The sequence below is a fragment of the Danio aesculapii genome, chromosome 15 (assembly GCF_903798145.1).
Source record: "Danio aesculapii chromosome 15, fDanAes4.1, whole genome shotgun sequence".
NCBI classification, from domain to species: domain Eukaryota; kingdom Metazoa; phylum Chordata; class Actinopteri; order Cypriniformes; family Danionidae; genus Danio; species Danio aesculapii.
Genome location: NC_079449.1, coordinates 43,570,208 through 43,586,902, shown reverse-complemented (window position 1 = coordinate 43,586,902; position 16,695 = coordinate 43,570,208). Strand labels below are relative to the sequence as shown.

The window sequence follows — 16,695 nt, the reverse complement described above, 5'->3', positions numbered from 1 at the left end:
TTTAACGGTTCTCAAAAATGTAGCCCTGGACACATCTCCATTGAGCCTGGGTTACCATTTTGTTTAGTCACAAAATTGTATCTATCAATTCGTGTTCACAGACACAAATTTTCTCTGTTTTGTGTTCCACTGCCTCAGAAGACTTGGAATATTCATGTATTTTGAATAAATTGCAAATGTACTTGTGTTACATGCTCATGGTGCAATGTAAATAAAATCGGTTTGATCGTCAGGAGGGAGAATGTGTTAGTACGAAAGATATGCATACAATATATAATAAATACAATAGGTTAAAATTTGTGTTGAGGAACATGGAAAAAAAGAGAAAATTGGTATGTGTGAATTGATAAGATAAAATTGTGACTATATAATGAACTGCTGTAAGACTGGGTTGAAATGAGACATTTGCGAACAGTAAACTCACTGTCAGAAACCAGTTCGAGATGGTTTGAGTGTCTGCCGCATGTCCATTATCTGGCTGGAAGTGAGGGTTTCACTGTGGTCACAAATGGATGGATATGGTCAATGTCAATACTCAAAGTGCGTCAAGAAAATATCCTACATCATTACTCCACCAGCAGCCGAACCATTGAAATAAGGATGTACTCACTCGTTTTCAAACCTGAAACCCTTTTCCAGTTTTATTTGCCCAGTTTTACTTTACGGTAGCTTCAGTTCTCAGCCGACAGCAATGAATGCCATGCTATCCCATGATGCAACATGAGAGATCTAATGAATGGGGGTGAAGTGACTCAAGTGATCATGACAAATGGTGGATATAGTGTGTCCAAATTCTATTCATACTACTCACATTCATACTATTGAACATACCTTTCGTACGATTGTGTAGTCAATTTAATTCCAATTTTGTAGTTTCTTCTACGCCTGTACGCTTTTCTGTTTTGAAAACTGTCTCAGTGCTTGCTTCCTTACACAGATCATTTGCAGTTGCTTGTGTTGTGGTAAAGCCTGTTTTGGTGTAAGCAGAAACTGTTAAATTCTCCACTATGGAGTTGGTAAAATGGAGCTCTCTGGAATGTAATACAAATGCGCCAGTCTTTGCCTTGGTAACGTAAATTTAATGTAATGTAAACAGTGACAGGGAAGAGAATCACATATTTCTGTTTGTGGACTTTTTTTCTGATATCTACTTTGTCGAAAAACTAAAAATAAATAAATAAACAGTGCACTAGCCAGCTATATGTGGTGAAATCACGTGCACTAGCGATCTACCAGTCTAGCACAGTTGGTTAACAATGCTTAGGAATTCCAGGCTGAGAATGGTTTGTAATTGTGATGAAAAAATACAATAATAATAATCATAATAATAATAATCATACAAATGATAATAAAAATTATAATAATAATAACTATTATTATTATAATCACAATAATAATAATAATAATCATACAAATGATAATAATGACAATAATAATAATAATAATAATAATCATAATAATAATAATCATACAAATGATAATAATAATAATAGTAATATTAATAATAACAATAATAATAATAATGATAATGATAATAATAATAATAAAAATGATGATAATAATAATAATAATAATAGTAATAATAATGAAAATTATAATAATAATAATAATAATAATAAAAATAATAATAATAAATGATAATAATAATAATAATAATGATAATAATAATAATAATAATCATAATAATAATGATAATAATAATAATAATAAATGATAATAATAATAATAAAAATAATAAATGATAATAATAATAATAATAATAATAATAATGATAATAATAATAATAATAATCATAATAATAATGATAATAATAATAATAAATGATAATAATAATAATAATAATAATAATAATAATAATAATAATGACAACAATAATAATAATAATAATAATGATAATAATAATAATCATACAAATGATAATAATGATAATAATAATGACAATAATAATAATAATAATAGTAATAATAATAATAATCACAAATGATAATAATAATGACAATAATAATAATAATAATAATAATAATAATAATAATAATAATAATAATAATAATAAAAATGACAACAATAATAATAATAATAATAATGATAATAATAATAATCATACAAATGATAATAATAATGACAATAATAATAATAATAATAATAATAAAAATGACAACAATAATAATAATAATAATAATCATACAAATGATAATAATGATAATAATAATGACAATAATAATAATAATAATAATAATAATCAAGCTGTCTACGTTTAGATGTCTATTAGACGTCTATTTAACACAACATTTTTGCTGGGTAGCTGATAACTCTAAGTAATTTATAGCAAGTTTTGACCAAGTGGTGCTATATTGTTCAACCAAAACCATCACCTCCATCACCATTACCTCAAGGGGGCCTTAGTCACTGTAGTAAACCATTATGGTTCTACACCCACATAACTTCTTCTTAATTTGATGTTATTTCATTTGTATATTGTTTAGCACTTCTTCGGCTAGTTGGTTTGTTTGTGTAGCCTAATAATGGCGCGTTTACAGGCTTGCAGTAAACAAGCTTTAGAGTTCCCGCCACTTCCTGCTGTTGCCAGTGGCGGAAACACCAGTGTGCGTGTGTGTAATGTGTGTGTGTGTGTGTGAGCTGCATGGATGGGTTCAGGATTGACCGGCTTTATTGTCTCTTATCTGTAAATATCTCCTCACGGAAAATCTGAGGCGCGAATTAAGAGTTATCTTCGCGCGCAAATAATGGTCGCGCACATGGCCGATTATGCAGAAACAAACCACGCGACCGACGGGTGAGTTTTGATGGCGAACTGCTACATAACACCATATTCTGCTCTGCACGCGCTCAACAACAACAAAGCGTCGTGCAAAACCGAAAGTAACACAATAACTGTACCTTACATTTACGAGTCACAATACTGACTCAGCGTTCAACAGATCCTTTTATTTTCTCCAGTAAGCTCTTTTAAATGATCACTGATAATATTAAAGAGCAACTCGACCATCGACATACTGTAATTGTGCCTTTCGGTTGTTAATTTAAGTTAATAAGCCGAAAAGTGGAGTATGTTATAGTCAAATTTAAACTTATGTAAGCAGCAGGTCTGGATGCGAATGTATCAGTAATACTATGGGAAAGGATGTACTCATTAATATTAATAACTGAATATGACGTACAACACTTATTGAGTGGATTCGTTTTTTAAGTAAGCGATAATATTGAATTAATTATGAATATTTATTATGTTGTGGGAAAAAGTAATATATTACAATATTGGGTCACTTTAAAAATTTAATGAAGTAACGTGGGAAAGTAAATAGAGGTAAAGTTGGTTTTATATTCGGATATTCAGACATTCTGCTTAATAATATAATTTCAGAAAATTATTCTTTGCAAATTCTAAATAGGGAAATCATATAAGCAGCAAATGACTATCAAAGTACTGCATTGTTCACAGTGAATTAATCAGAATCAGAATCAGAAAGAGCTTTATTGCTTTATTTTGGTGACAGAGCTTCTACAGTGCAACAGCATTACAGAGACAGGACAAAAAACAGATAATAAATATATTTTAAAAAATAGAAGTAAGTAGTGAGTGCAAATATACAAATTGACAAGTGTATGTACATGTTTATTACTATATACAACGTTATATGTGCAGCTGTTATGTGCAAATTGGCATGTAAAGTGTGTTGTTAAATAAGTGTATATGTGTATAAAAGTGTATAGCAGTAGTGAGACTGGTTCCACAATTATTATCATCAAGTGTTCATGAGATGGATTGCCTGAGGGAAGAAACTGTTTCTGTGTCGGGCTGTTCTGGTGCGCAGTGCTCTGTAGCGTCGACCAGAAGGTAACAGTTCAAAGAGGCAGTGTGCTGGGTGTGAGGGGTCCAGAGTGATTTTGGCAGCCCTTCTGCTCGCTCTGGATAAGTACAGTTCTTAGGGAGTAGGAAGGGTTGTACCAGTGATTCGCTCAGCAGTCCGAACTATTCGACGTAGTCTTTGGAGGTCGTATTTAGTAGCTGAGGTAAACCAGACAGTTATTGATGTGCACATGACTGATTCAATGATGGAGGTGTAGAACTGTTTCAGCAGCTCCTTAGGGAGGTTAAACTTCCTCAGCTGACGAAGAAAGTACAGCCTCTGTTAAGCTTTTTTGACAATGGAGTCAATGTGAGTGTCCCACTTCAGGTCCTGAGATAGTGTTAATGTTGTTTAGAAGTCATACTTGCATGCTAATTCCAAAAGAATATTCAAAGTAACATGGAAACAATATAGGGATTTCTAAATGAACGAATGTGCAAATCTAATACCTCTATGGAAAGTAACCTGAAATTATGCATTGTTTTCTGTATTTTCTGCCTTCAGATTGTAATACTTTTTGCACAAACTTAATGTTGTCTTATGAATGGTGTGGTTTAATCCACCTCACTTTTATTTTTCTGTAAACAGCGAGATCCACAAATACTGCAAACAGCAGCTCAAATGTAATGTATAATATTTACTGAAAGGCAGAAAATATTACTTTACAAGCTATATTGCAAATAAATCATATAAACATTTCCATATTATGTAATACAAGTACTGAAATTGATGTAAAAACTGAAAAATATATTTACACACATTTACATAAGTAAATAGACTCAATAAGGGGCTAGAATATCTGTAGAAATCTGCAGATTTCTGTGTACACGGATTACATGGGTTTACCTATAAGCAATGATGAATGAGTAATTTATTATATGAGGTCAGACAAGCAGAAAGGCCATTGGGAATCTGATTATTCCCTATATATAAATCAAACTAACTCATAGAGATTGCATGAATAAAACAACATTTCTCTTACTGACTAGTCAGTGCGTTCATTTATTTCTGCACACTAAGCACAGCGTTTTCAGTACGGTTACTGTTCAACTGTTCAACAAATAAATAGATTAGATGACTATCACTTGCTTTTATTGCACAACAGTATCAATGGCCCTATCGGAGCGCTTCAGAATGAATTATGCACTTCCTGAACGCTTAATGATGCACTTCAGTGTAATCCGAGTGCTTGCACTGACAGAGCGATGCTCGCTTCACATTCAAGAGTTTATTACGGGAGGATTTGCGATATTGTGGCAGAAACATCCACTTTGTGGCAAATAACAACACTTGTTGTGAATAATAAGGGCTGCACCATTTGCAACAGGCCATTGGAAGTCTCAGCCTCATAGTAATGTGCTTAGAAATACATCATTGACTGTAGAGAATTTGACAGATTTACCTGCCGAGTGTTAGTTTAGTAGAACAAAGTGTATTATTGGACATTTTTTAGTGATGATCACATGATCAGTGGTTTGTACCTGTAGGGGGCTCTTTTTTACATATGAGAGTAGACATGTTTTCACTGTTATTATTAATCAAGTCACCTTTATTTATATGAGACCTTCTTAACCCCAAGATCTCAAACCTCGTTCAGTGGTTCTGAATCGCTCTCTCGCTCTCTCTCTCTCTCTCTCTCTCCATATATATATATATATATATATATATATATATATATATATATATTAATATATATATATATATACACACCCATACAGTTGAAGTCAGAATTATTAGCCGGCCTGAATTATTAGCCCCCTGTTTATTTTTTTCCCCCAGTTTCTGTTAAACGGAGAGCAGATTTCTTCAACACATTACTAATCATAATAGTTTTAATAACTCATTTCTAATAACTGATTTTTTTTCTCTTTGCCATGATGACAGTAAATAATATTAGACTAGATAATCTTCAAGACACTAGTATTCAGCTTAAAGTGACATTTAAAGGCTTAACTAGGTTAATTAGGTTAACTAGGCAGGTTAGAGTAATTAGGCAAGTTATTGTATTATGATGGTTTGTTCTGTAGACTATCGAGAAAATATATAGTCTAAAGGGGCTAATAATTTTGTCCCAAAAATGGTTTTTAAAAAATTAAAAACTGCTTTTATTCTAGCCGAAATAAAACAAATAAGAGTTTCTCTAGAAGAACAAATAATATCAGATATACTGTGAACATTTCCTTGCTCTGTTAAACATCATTTGGGATATTTAAAAAAGAAAAAAAAGTCAAAGGTGGGCTAAAAATTCTGACTTCAACTGTATGTGAGTATGTATGTATGTATATATATATATATATATATATATATATATATATATATATATATATATATATATATATATATATTCAATGAAGTATATTCATTCATCTTCCTTCGGCTAAGTCTCTGATTATCAGTGGTCACCACAGTATATCTACAACTTCAAATCAGGAAAAGTTGGGACAGTATGGAAAACACCAATAAAAAAGAAAGTAGTGATTTCTAAATTTACTTGTACTTGTATTTCATTGCACACAATACATTTTTTTAATAAACACATATTCCAGTTTTGGTTCTTGCAACGCATTTCAAAAAAAGTTGGAACAGCAAAGCATGTACTTCTTTTCACAACACTTAAAAGACGTTTAGGGACTAAAGACCCCAAGTGATGAAGTGTTTCATGTGTAGTTTTGTCCCATTCTTCCCGCAAATAAGTCTTAAGGTGGGCAACAGTACGGGGTCTTCATTGTCGTATTTTGCACTTCAGAATGTGCCACATATTCTCTATTGGAGACAGGTCGGGACTGCAGGCAGGCCAGTCAAGTACCTGTATCCTCTTCCTCCTCAGCAGGACTTTGTAATGTGTGCAGGATGTGGTTTTGCATTGTCCTGTTGAAATATGCATGGGTGTCCCTGGACAAGAAGGCAGCATATTGTGCTCCAAAATCTCTATGTACTCCATACCATCACAGACCCTGGCTTTTGGGCTTGTTGCTGGTAACAGTCTGGATGATCCTTTTCTTCTTTGGTCTAGAGCACACAACATCCATTTCTCCAAAATAATACCAAAAATATTTTAGACCTCCTGAAGATACTGTCAGTGACTAAGAGGAGTTTTTGATGCACAATTGAACAGCGGAGTCTCCATAGCCTTGTTCTCCTGTTTTGAATCTGCCACTATGCTGACACACAGGCATCTGTAGCTCCTCCCTCTTCTAAAAAGAGCACAATCTCATTTGCATTTAAAGCGACAGTCACCAAAACGCCACAATTAGGATCAAAGCCTGAAAGGGTCAGTTTCAGAGAGTTAGAAAACATTATCTGTGGGTTATTTTGAGCTGAAACTTCACACACACACACACACACACACACACACACACACACACACACACACACACACACACACATCAGAGACGTATTTTACATCTTGTAAAAAGGGGCAGAATACTTCCCCTTTAAAGGAAATGCCTTATTTATATAGATCATACATATTAGAAAGTAGTTATTATACACTCAGTTTAAGAGTATTGGCACTGCTGTCTATTTCATCAAGGTCCACCCACTTTAACATTTCTGGCCTCGCCTTTGATACAGTATATACGCGTCTGTGTGTGTGTGTGGTTTGTTCTTCTAGCCTGAGGCCAGATTGCTTTGGGTTTCTATGTGCAAACTGATGCACAGTGCCAATGACTCATTTCCCATAAGGCTTTGTTTACAGCATTTCCTGTAAATAACATTTATAGTGCACAGTCTGGTCAGGCAGTTGGATACTTTGGTTCTTCAATTTTTTTGACTGTGAACCAGAATATTGACATGACCTGAATCTGCGTGGAGCCCTTGGCAGTGGTCTAGTGTTTGTGTAAGTCCTGTAGGTCTGCTGGAATGAGTTCTGTGGTGGATTATGGGATGCCATCGTTTCCTGTGATTGTGTGAAAGGCTGAGGACAGTTCATTTAAGGCTATGATTGTCAAAACATGATCAAGGATTTGCTGTTATAGATCTGACGCTTTATTGTAGTTCATTTCTTATGCTGTTCCGTAGTACTACACTAATTACATATGATATATTAGTGATAAGGGGTGACACGGTGGCTCAGTGGGTAGCTCTGTCACCTCACAGCAAGAAAGTCACTGGTTGGGTCAGTAGGCGTTTCTGTGTGGAGTTTGCATGTTATCCTTATGTTAGCGTGGATTTCATCCGGGTGCTTCGGTTTCCCCCACAGTCCAAACACACGCGCTGAAGGGGAATTGATGAACTAAATTGGCCATAGTGTATGTGTGTGAATATGAGTGTGTGGGTGTTTCCCAGTACTGGGTTGCAGTAGGAAAGGCATCTGCTGTGTAAAACATATGCTGGATTAGTTGGCGGTTCATTCCGCTGTGGCAACCCCTCATGAATAAAGGGACTAAGCTGAAAAGAAAATGAATGAATGAATGTTAGTGATAAAGTACATCCAGGAGGTTGTTATCATGGAATAAAGCCTGACAGGTTTATCAACAGCCTGACACAAAACAGAGCTTTGTTTGTTGTATAAGACTGAAGGATTTATTCTGTGAAAACAACCATCCTGGATGTACTTTATCCTGCTTATTAAAATACATAATGACCATTAGAAGGTATATTCACAGACTGCTGCCACACAACTCTGTTTAAACCCCTTATTAAAGTGATTGGTAACACTTTATTTTGATGGTCCAGTTGAGTATTAGTAGACTGCTAAATATCTGCTGATTCTGCTCCTTCAACAGACATTTAACTGACTATAATGTCAATTTACACTAACCCCAACCCTAACCTAACAGTCTACTTATAATCTATTGAGAATTAGTTGGCATGTAGATGCAATGTAACTTAAATTCAACAAACAGACCATCAAAATAAAGTGTGACCAGGTGATTATTTGCATAATAGGTCCTCCTTAATAGATTTGTTTAAATGCACTAATAAATATTGCAGGGCTCGGCCATAAGGAATGCCCGATGGCCCGGAGCCAATAGCCGCATTTCCACTATCGGGCCAGTGCGAGCCAGGGCTTTAATCGGGCCAGGCCGGGCCAATAGCCCGGGAGGTTGAGAAATGAGGCCGAAATATTGTCGCGTTTCCACTGTCGGGCTAGTTGCTCGCAGCGCGTCACGCAAACACCGCCCCCAGAACGTCCCCCGAATCAAACGTCACACAACCCGTCACACAACCCGTCACACAATCCGCCCACTTTACTACTTTACTGTTTGTGGTCTGTTGGTGTAAGGCCAGACAGCGATCCCTGGATAAGGACATTCGAGTTCGGCGGCATTTACTTCGAACACAGATTTTTCTTAGTGAGTTGATCAAGCGCGATAGCAAAACAAATGTAAGGGAAGAAAGCATCTTGTCTCCTCTTTACCTGACAGGAAAACTCCGCCTTTGTACGTAACCCCGCCCCGAAGCCCCAGTTGGCCCTCCTTGGCCCAAGGTATTCGGCGGGCCGAAAAAGGCCGGACGCTGGCCCCAAGGAAGCCCCGCTTTGGCCCGATTACGCCCCGGAAGTGATAGTGGAAACGCGACTGACCTTGGCTCGCCCTGGCTTGCTCGCTTTAGGCGCGATAGTGGAAACGCGGCTAATGTGTGAGACGCTTGGGACAGTAGACAGGATCGTTACAGGCCCAATGTTGTTTTATAAAGCAGTTCTTGAAAGCATTGTCAGGTATGGTATCACCGTGTGGTTTGGCCACCTATCTGTTCAGTGTAAATCTAAATTGATGCATCTCTTAAAGACAGCATGGAAAATTGTTGGGCACAATGAATATTTTAATCCTGGAGTTTTATATGAGAATTGTGTCCTCAATCAGGTGGAAAGGATTGTAAAGGATCCAACTCATTTTTTGTTTCCACGAACTGCTTTCCCTCTGGTAGAAGATATAGAGTCCCAAAGTGTAGTTTAAACCGTTATAAGAAATCCTTTGTACCTGCTTCAGTGGGTTTATTTAATAAGAGTCCATCTTAATTAGCATTATAGATTTTGTAAGTGTTGTACTTTGTATTATTGCTTGTTTTTAGTGAATGTCTGCAGCAATATGGCGATGCCCAAAACAAAGGTCCTGTCAAGGACAATAAAGTTTTACTACTACTACTACAATTGGGCCAGTGCTGCCTTGTCACTAAAGCTTCATTTGGCTGTGACTGTTTTTCAATTGTGTGCAAATAGGTTGCTTTCACATCTAGATGTTTGTTTCGGAAGCTATCTTGTTTGCCCAGTTAGCATGGTTCGTTTGGCATATGTGAATCCCGCAATCACGCTCGGATCCGTGCCATGGGATTCAGTCGGAAATTGCCTGAATGAGGTGGTTTCGGCTCATTTGAATCAAACTCTGATGTGGATCGATTATAGTGAGAAAGCAACATTGATCTGCTTCATGGTCTGACTGCAATAACTGCATCTGTTATTTCTCTATAATTTAAGCCTGTAATGCAGAATTAATAATGCAGAAACACTTTTCTTATAGATTGATTGATTTAATAGATAGATTCAGACAACTGAAATGAGGCTGTATGAGAAAGGCTGACCTCTCTGATTTATATTTGGTGACCATGTCTGTGGTAGGTATGAGACGATAACCATTTTCAAGGTATAAAATAAACTGTTTAAAAGGGAAAAAGTTTAGTTTTTTACCCAGATATTTAAAAACAATATATTTTAGAGCAGTAATCACAATACCGTGAAACCCTGATATTTTTATCCAAGGTTATCATACCTTCAGAATCTTATACCTCCCCATGCCTAGTCTGTGGGTGTCAAAAGTAAAGTGCACACAAATTCATTTTCTTTTCAGCTTAGTCCCTTTATTAATCTGGCGCCACCACAGCGAAATGAACCGCCAACTTATCCAGCACATGATTTACACAGCGGATGCCCTTCCAGCCGCAACCCATCACTGGGAAACATCCATACACACTCATTCACTCACACACACACACACACACACACAACAGACAATTTAGCCTACCCAATTCACCTGTACCGCATGTCTTTGGACTGTGGGGGCAACCGGAGCACCCGGAGGAAACCCATGCGAACATGGGGAGAACATGCAAACTTCACACAGAAACACCAACTGACCCAGCCGAGGCTCGAACCAGCGACCTTTTTGCTGTGAGGCGACAGCACTACCTACTGCGCTGTTTATTTTTTTCCCCAGTTTCTGTTAAACGGAGAGCAGATTTCTTCAACACATTTCTAATCATAATAATTTTAATAACTCATCTCTAATAACTGATTTATTTTCTCTTTGCCATGATGACAGCACATAATATTAGACTAGATATTCTTCAAGATACTAGTATTCAGCTTAAAGTGACATTTAAAGGCTTAACTAGGTTAATTAGGTTAACTAGGCAGGTTAGGGTAATTAGACAAGTTATTGTATAATGATGGTTTGTTCTGTAGACAGTCGAAAAATAATAGCTTTAAGGGGCTAATAATATTGATATTTAAATGGTTAATAAAAAAATTAAAAACTGCTTTTATTCTAGCCGAAATAAAACAAATAAGACTTTCTCCAGAAGAAAAAATATTATAGGAAATACTGTGTAAATTTCCTTGCTCTGTTAAACATCATTTGGGAAATATTTAAAAAAGAAAAAAATTCAAAGGAGGGCTAATAATTCTGACTTCAACTGTGTGTATATATATTATATATTGTATTTATTATATATATATATAATATATATATATTATAATATATATTATAATATATATTATATGTATATATTATTATTATATATTATTCCTTTCCAAATATATCATCACATCTGTAATGTTTTAAATTGTCAATTGTATTTAAAGAAAAGTTATGCTGAATAAAAAGTGTATGTATACAGTTCAGTTTGGCTTTTGACACATTATTTAAAACATGTGGCTATGAAATAGCTATTAACTTCTTTTTTTCTGGTGGGGCCAGTAAAATTTTTGGCTGGGCAAGTAAAAATCTGAACCAATGGCCTGATCGAGTTCAGATTTTCACTTGTCCTGCCAAAATATTTGGGCCCGATTGGGCAAGTGGAAAAAATCCTTAGTGTTGAACCCTGTATTGTCTATATTCATATATAAATGTGATAAAAATATTTTATTTTCAAAGTAGAGTGTACTCAATTATGCCGGGCATATATTACTACGCATATCTTACTTACTTGTGTTCCTGTCATGCTCCTGAAAGGGTCCAAGAATCCATTTATGTGGGTGTATGATGTAGTTAATGTAATGTAATGTAATTAAAGAGCTGCATAGACGTTCAGTATTGAGACATTATTGCCTGCAGATTCTTTGTCATTGTGATGTGCAGTAAGTCAGTGTTAATGGAGTTGGTGTCAGGTTACATGCACACACACGCAAACACAAACACACACGTGTTCAATACACGAGTTTACATTACAAGCCAATGACATGACAATTTTACACACATTTAGAGCAGTCTTAACAAGTCTGTAGCACATTTGAGTGTAATGTGAATATTATGTGCAATAAAATGTCACACTTATGATTCTTTTACATGTTTGTGCATAGTAAAAATCATGAAAGAACTCAGTGAAGGATATGCTAGCATGATTGTTTTTGTTTTCTAAGTAAAGCTAAAATGTAAAACTAAAAATGTGATTAAAACAGTTTAATGAGTAATTAAACTACACTGTAAAATAATGGAAAAGGAAAGATGTTCTGCCAGGATATTCTCCTCAAGTCAACAGACGTTTCCTTTAACCCTAAAACAACATGACGCAATTTGTAATTCAAAATGTGTGTGTTTCATTTAAAAGCAGATTCACAATCTTTTTCTTCATTTGTTTATGGTTGTGAATTGCATTATGGGATGTTGATCTCTGCTTTGTCCATTTCTAATGTTGTAAATTTAACTCTGCAGTTAATCAAAGTGACTTTTATTAACATTTTAGTCATTTAAAATAATGTAATGTATCAGAAATAATATCTAGAGAAGTAAGTCTGTAAAATAACAAGGTTACAAGGTTTTTTATAGCATAATATACAAAACCAACCCAGACTATACATCACAGTTTTGCACACTAGTTTCGAGAGGAGCATGTGATATGATTGATTGCGGCTAGCCTCTCATCCGTAATCAGCAATAATCTAGTCAGATTAAAGCTGCGGTCACACTAAAGTTTAAGCTTGCGAAATACTGTCGTACGGCGCTGCGAAAAGGGGCGGGATTAAACAAGATGATTAGACATTAAAAAAGCGAGCGATTGCTCCATATTTTACATTTCTGTGTAGACAGGTCATGTTTTGATCCTCGATTGGTCTCATGCAGTCATGTGATGCGTTTTTGCAGGTCAGAGTTCACTAAGCTTGAACTATCCAATGCAGCGATCTGTGAAAGTTGAGGCACGACCTTGCGTTTCCGGTCTGACGCATTCGCGTGCGTATGAATGGAAGTCTATGGGGAGAAAAGTGTAATGTGACCGCAGCTTGATTCAAGATTACAATAAATTGACAGATATTGCCCTACTACCTTATTTTTGTTTTGGAAGAATCCCCCTTTTCACCTCATCTCCTCCTTTGTTCCTCCCTTGAGACCCACCTGATCTCGCACCCCCTTACTTGCTTAATGACCAGGCAGGAGCCCTGGGCTCAATTATCTCAGAGCTCAGGGTTCTCTCCTGAGACAGCATGCCAAACCTCCTATTAGCGTCAAGCATATCTAAAGCCTGGTTTATACTTCTGCGTCAGGTGATCAGCGTGACCCACGGTGCAAACCTTGCGCGTAGCTGTGCATTTATACTCCTGCGCGCTGTTGCTCTGCAATAACACATCCGAAATGCTAGCTGGCAGTAGGTGTTTATGTTTTTTAGTGTCGAGTTTCTTCGCTGGTGTTTTGATTATTCTGAACGCTTCCTTAATGTACAAATGGCTTTAATTGGTTTATTTTCAGGTGGGAACCAGGCGGACGTACAACAACTTTAATCATAAGGTAAACATAAAACAACAGTCTCCATCTGGAGCTCCTTCTGGGGCTATGCGTCCACGTGTAGGCTGCGTCGTAGCATACGCGTGCGCTTGATGCAGAAGTATAAATCAGCCTTAAGTGTGAAGTCTTGGAAAATGTATTTAGCTTAAAGTGACATTCAAAGGTTTAACTAGGTTAATTAGGGTAAAGTTAGGGTAATTAGGCAAGTCATTGTATAACAGTGGTTTGTTCTGGAGACAATCCCAAACTAATATTGCTTAAGGGGGCTAATAATATTGACCTTAAAATGGGTTAAAACAATTTAAAACTGCTTTTATTCTAGCTGAAATAAAACAAATAAGACTTTCTCCAGAAGAAAAAATATTATAAGGAATACTACGGAAAATTCCTGAATCTGTTCAACATCATTTGGGAAATATTTGACAGAATAAATATTGCACATTAGGCCACACTACTGTGTATATGCTCAAAGTAAAAGGAGATATTTTAACATGTATGTGTGTTTGATACGGACTGTGTTTGTTTGATATTCACACAGTTTATTTGTTGTTTTCAGGAATGGAGACATTTCACCATCAGACCTGAAGGGTGAGTTCATGTGTTCGCTTCTGATTCATTTGATTTACACTGTAAAGCCTGAATACTGTACACTGAGGGGACAAAATATGCATGTGTTTTAGTGTTAGGGTTATAAACTCGATCAGTAAAAACTGTAGTGTGTTTTCATAAGAGAGTTGAGAATAACTGGTCTACACTACAGGGCTGCACGATATTACGATATTTGATTTTTTCTATGATAAATATTTGCAGAATGAATACAGTTTCAGCAGAGGGTTTGAATAGAAAAAATGGTTTGACTAAAAAAGCAAAAGGTATATTAAAGTAACAGCATTCAGGTACAGAAATTGAATAATCAGACTGCAAGACATTCGGACTGCACGATACTGAGAAAATATGTGTTACAGTCACCAGCGATCTAGTCCATGCAGATCGCTGGAAATCTACAAATCAGCCTGCAAAAGAACTACGTATCTAGTCATGCACCATTCACACACACCTGTTCCAGGTTCCACTACACACACAGCCAGGGGATTGTTATGAACTGATTACAGGGACTATACACACAGCACACACGCACACCTCTAAGCTGAGTCTTGTTATCTGTTTCCTTTCCTTGCTGGTTTTGACCCTTGCTTTGTTTTGTTTGTTTGTTTACCTTGTCTGCTGCCTGCCATTTGACCATCTGCCTATTTATTGACCACGACTCTGGATTGCCCGTAAACATTTGTTTGTTCCTGTGTAGACCATTGCTTGCCTGACCCTTCTACTAATAAACCCTGCATTTGGATCCACACTTCCTTTGTCAGCATCCCCATCACATTACAATATGTTGATATTTTTTTACTTATGGTATACTTTTTACTTTACTGATATTTTATAATAACTTCATTCATTCATTTTCTTTCGGCTTAGTCCGTTATTCATCAGGGGTCGCCACAGTGGAATGAACCGCCAACTTGTCCAGCATATGTTTTACGCGGCGGATGCTGTGAGGTGACAGTGCTACCCACTGAGCCACCGTGTCACCCCTTATCACTAACATATCATATATAATTAGTGTAGTACTACAGAACTGCATAAGAAATGAACTACAATAGAGCATCAGATCTATAACAGCAAATCCTTGATCATGTTTTGACAATCATAGCCTTAAATGAACTGTCCTCAGCCGGGGCTTGAACCAGTGACCTTCTTGCTGTGAGGCGATTGTGCTACCCACTGCGCCTTAATTTTTAATACCATTTTAAATAAATATTTTTGGATATATTTTATGCAGATGCACTCCCCCACAAAATCATCCCCATCAATGTAAAGTTGTGAATTCCTCCCAGTTACTTATGGTGACATTATATTAATATATTTCGCAGAATACAAAATATCTCAATGTCATTTTTTTCCAATATTGTGCAGCCCTAGTTTGCAGTGGTATATTGTCTGTGTTGGTGTTGTATAGTATGCTACAAGCACCCTGTAATAAACCGCAGCACATTTTCTGTTATTTTACACTATATATTATTTCTGATACATCATATTATTACAAACCACTAAAATGTTAATAAAAGTCACTTTGTTAAACTGTAGAATTGAATTTTCAACATCCCATAATGCAATTCACAACCGCAAATAAACACAAACCACACAGCTGTTCATCAAAAGATATGTTTTACTGAGTAAGTCAATTAATTATTTATTTTTCTGTGAACTGTCCCTTTAAGACCAGGATGTATTTGATTGGCTTTATCAATCCGAAACATACTCTATAAAGTCGAGATGGTTCAACCGGTTCTGCGCACCAGGCCTCAGGCCATTCATTCTGGATTCAGTCTCAGCGTGTTTTTGTTATTTGAGGTACAGGATTTTACAATACAGTTATCCAACTTACACTGAGTTTTTATCTAGTTTTTCTTGTCCAAATATCTAAAATTTCATAAATTAAGAAGCATTTCGTAGACAAGTGACAAATATTGTCTTGTTTTCAGAAATAATATGTCAAAATGAAGTGAGTTTTTCCTTAAAACAAGCTAAATAATCTGCCAACGGGGTACGGTAAATAATGTTATGTCTAAATGAAAAATAGCATTATATTTCTTACTCCATTGGCAGATTATTTAGCTTGTTTTAAGGAAAAACTCACTTCATTTTGACTCATTATTTCTGAAAACAACACAATGTGTGTTACATGTCATTCAGCAACGCTGTATAAACATTGCAACATAATGCTGAGCCAAAAAACTGCATGTATACAGTGCATTAAATGGCAACCATGCGGAGCTGAGGTTTACCAGCAGCTCTATTTACAAGTCAAAGTGCCAAAAGAAAGGTCAGAAGAA

General features: G+C 36.0%; 1 protein-coding gene across 1 annotated transcript in view; it reads left to right on the top strand.

The window, feature by feature from the left end:
- Nucleotides 1–2,540: 2,540 nt before the first annotated feature.
- Nucleotides 2,541–16,695, top strand: part of si:dkeyp-97b10.3 (NACHT, LRR and PYD domains-containing protein 1a allele 5) — a 53,341-nt gene continuing 39,186 nt past the window's right edge. The window contains exons 1-2 of the mRNA XM_056473807.1: nucleotides 2,541–2,794; nucleotides 14,361–14,392. Coding sequence (XP_056329782.1) covers nucleotides 2,745–2,794; nucleotides 14,361–14,392 — 82 coding nt within the window. The 5' untranslated portion in view covers nucleotides 2,541–2,744. The remainder of the gene's footprint in view (nucleotides 2,795–14,360; nucleotides 14,393–16,695) is intronic.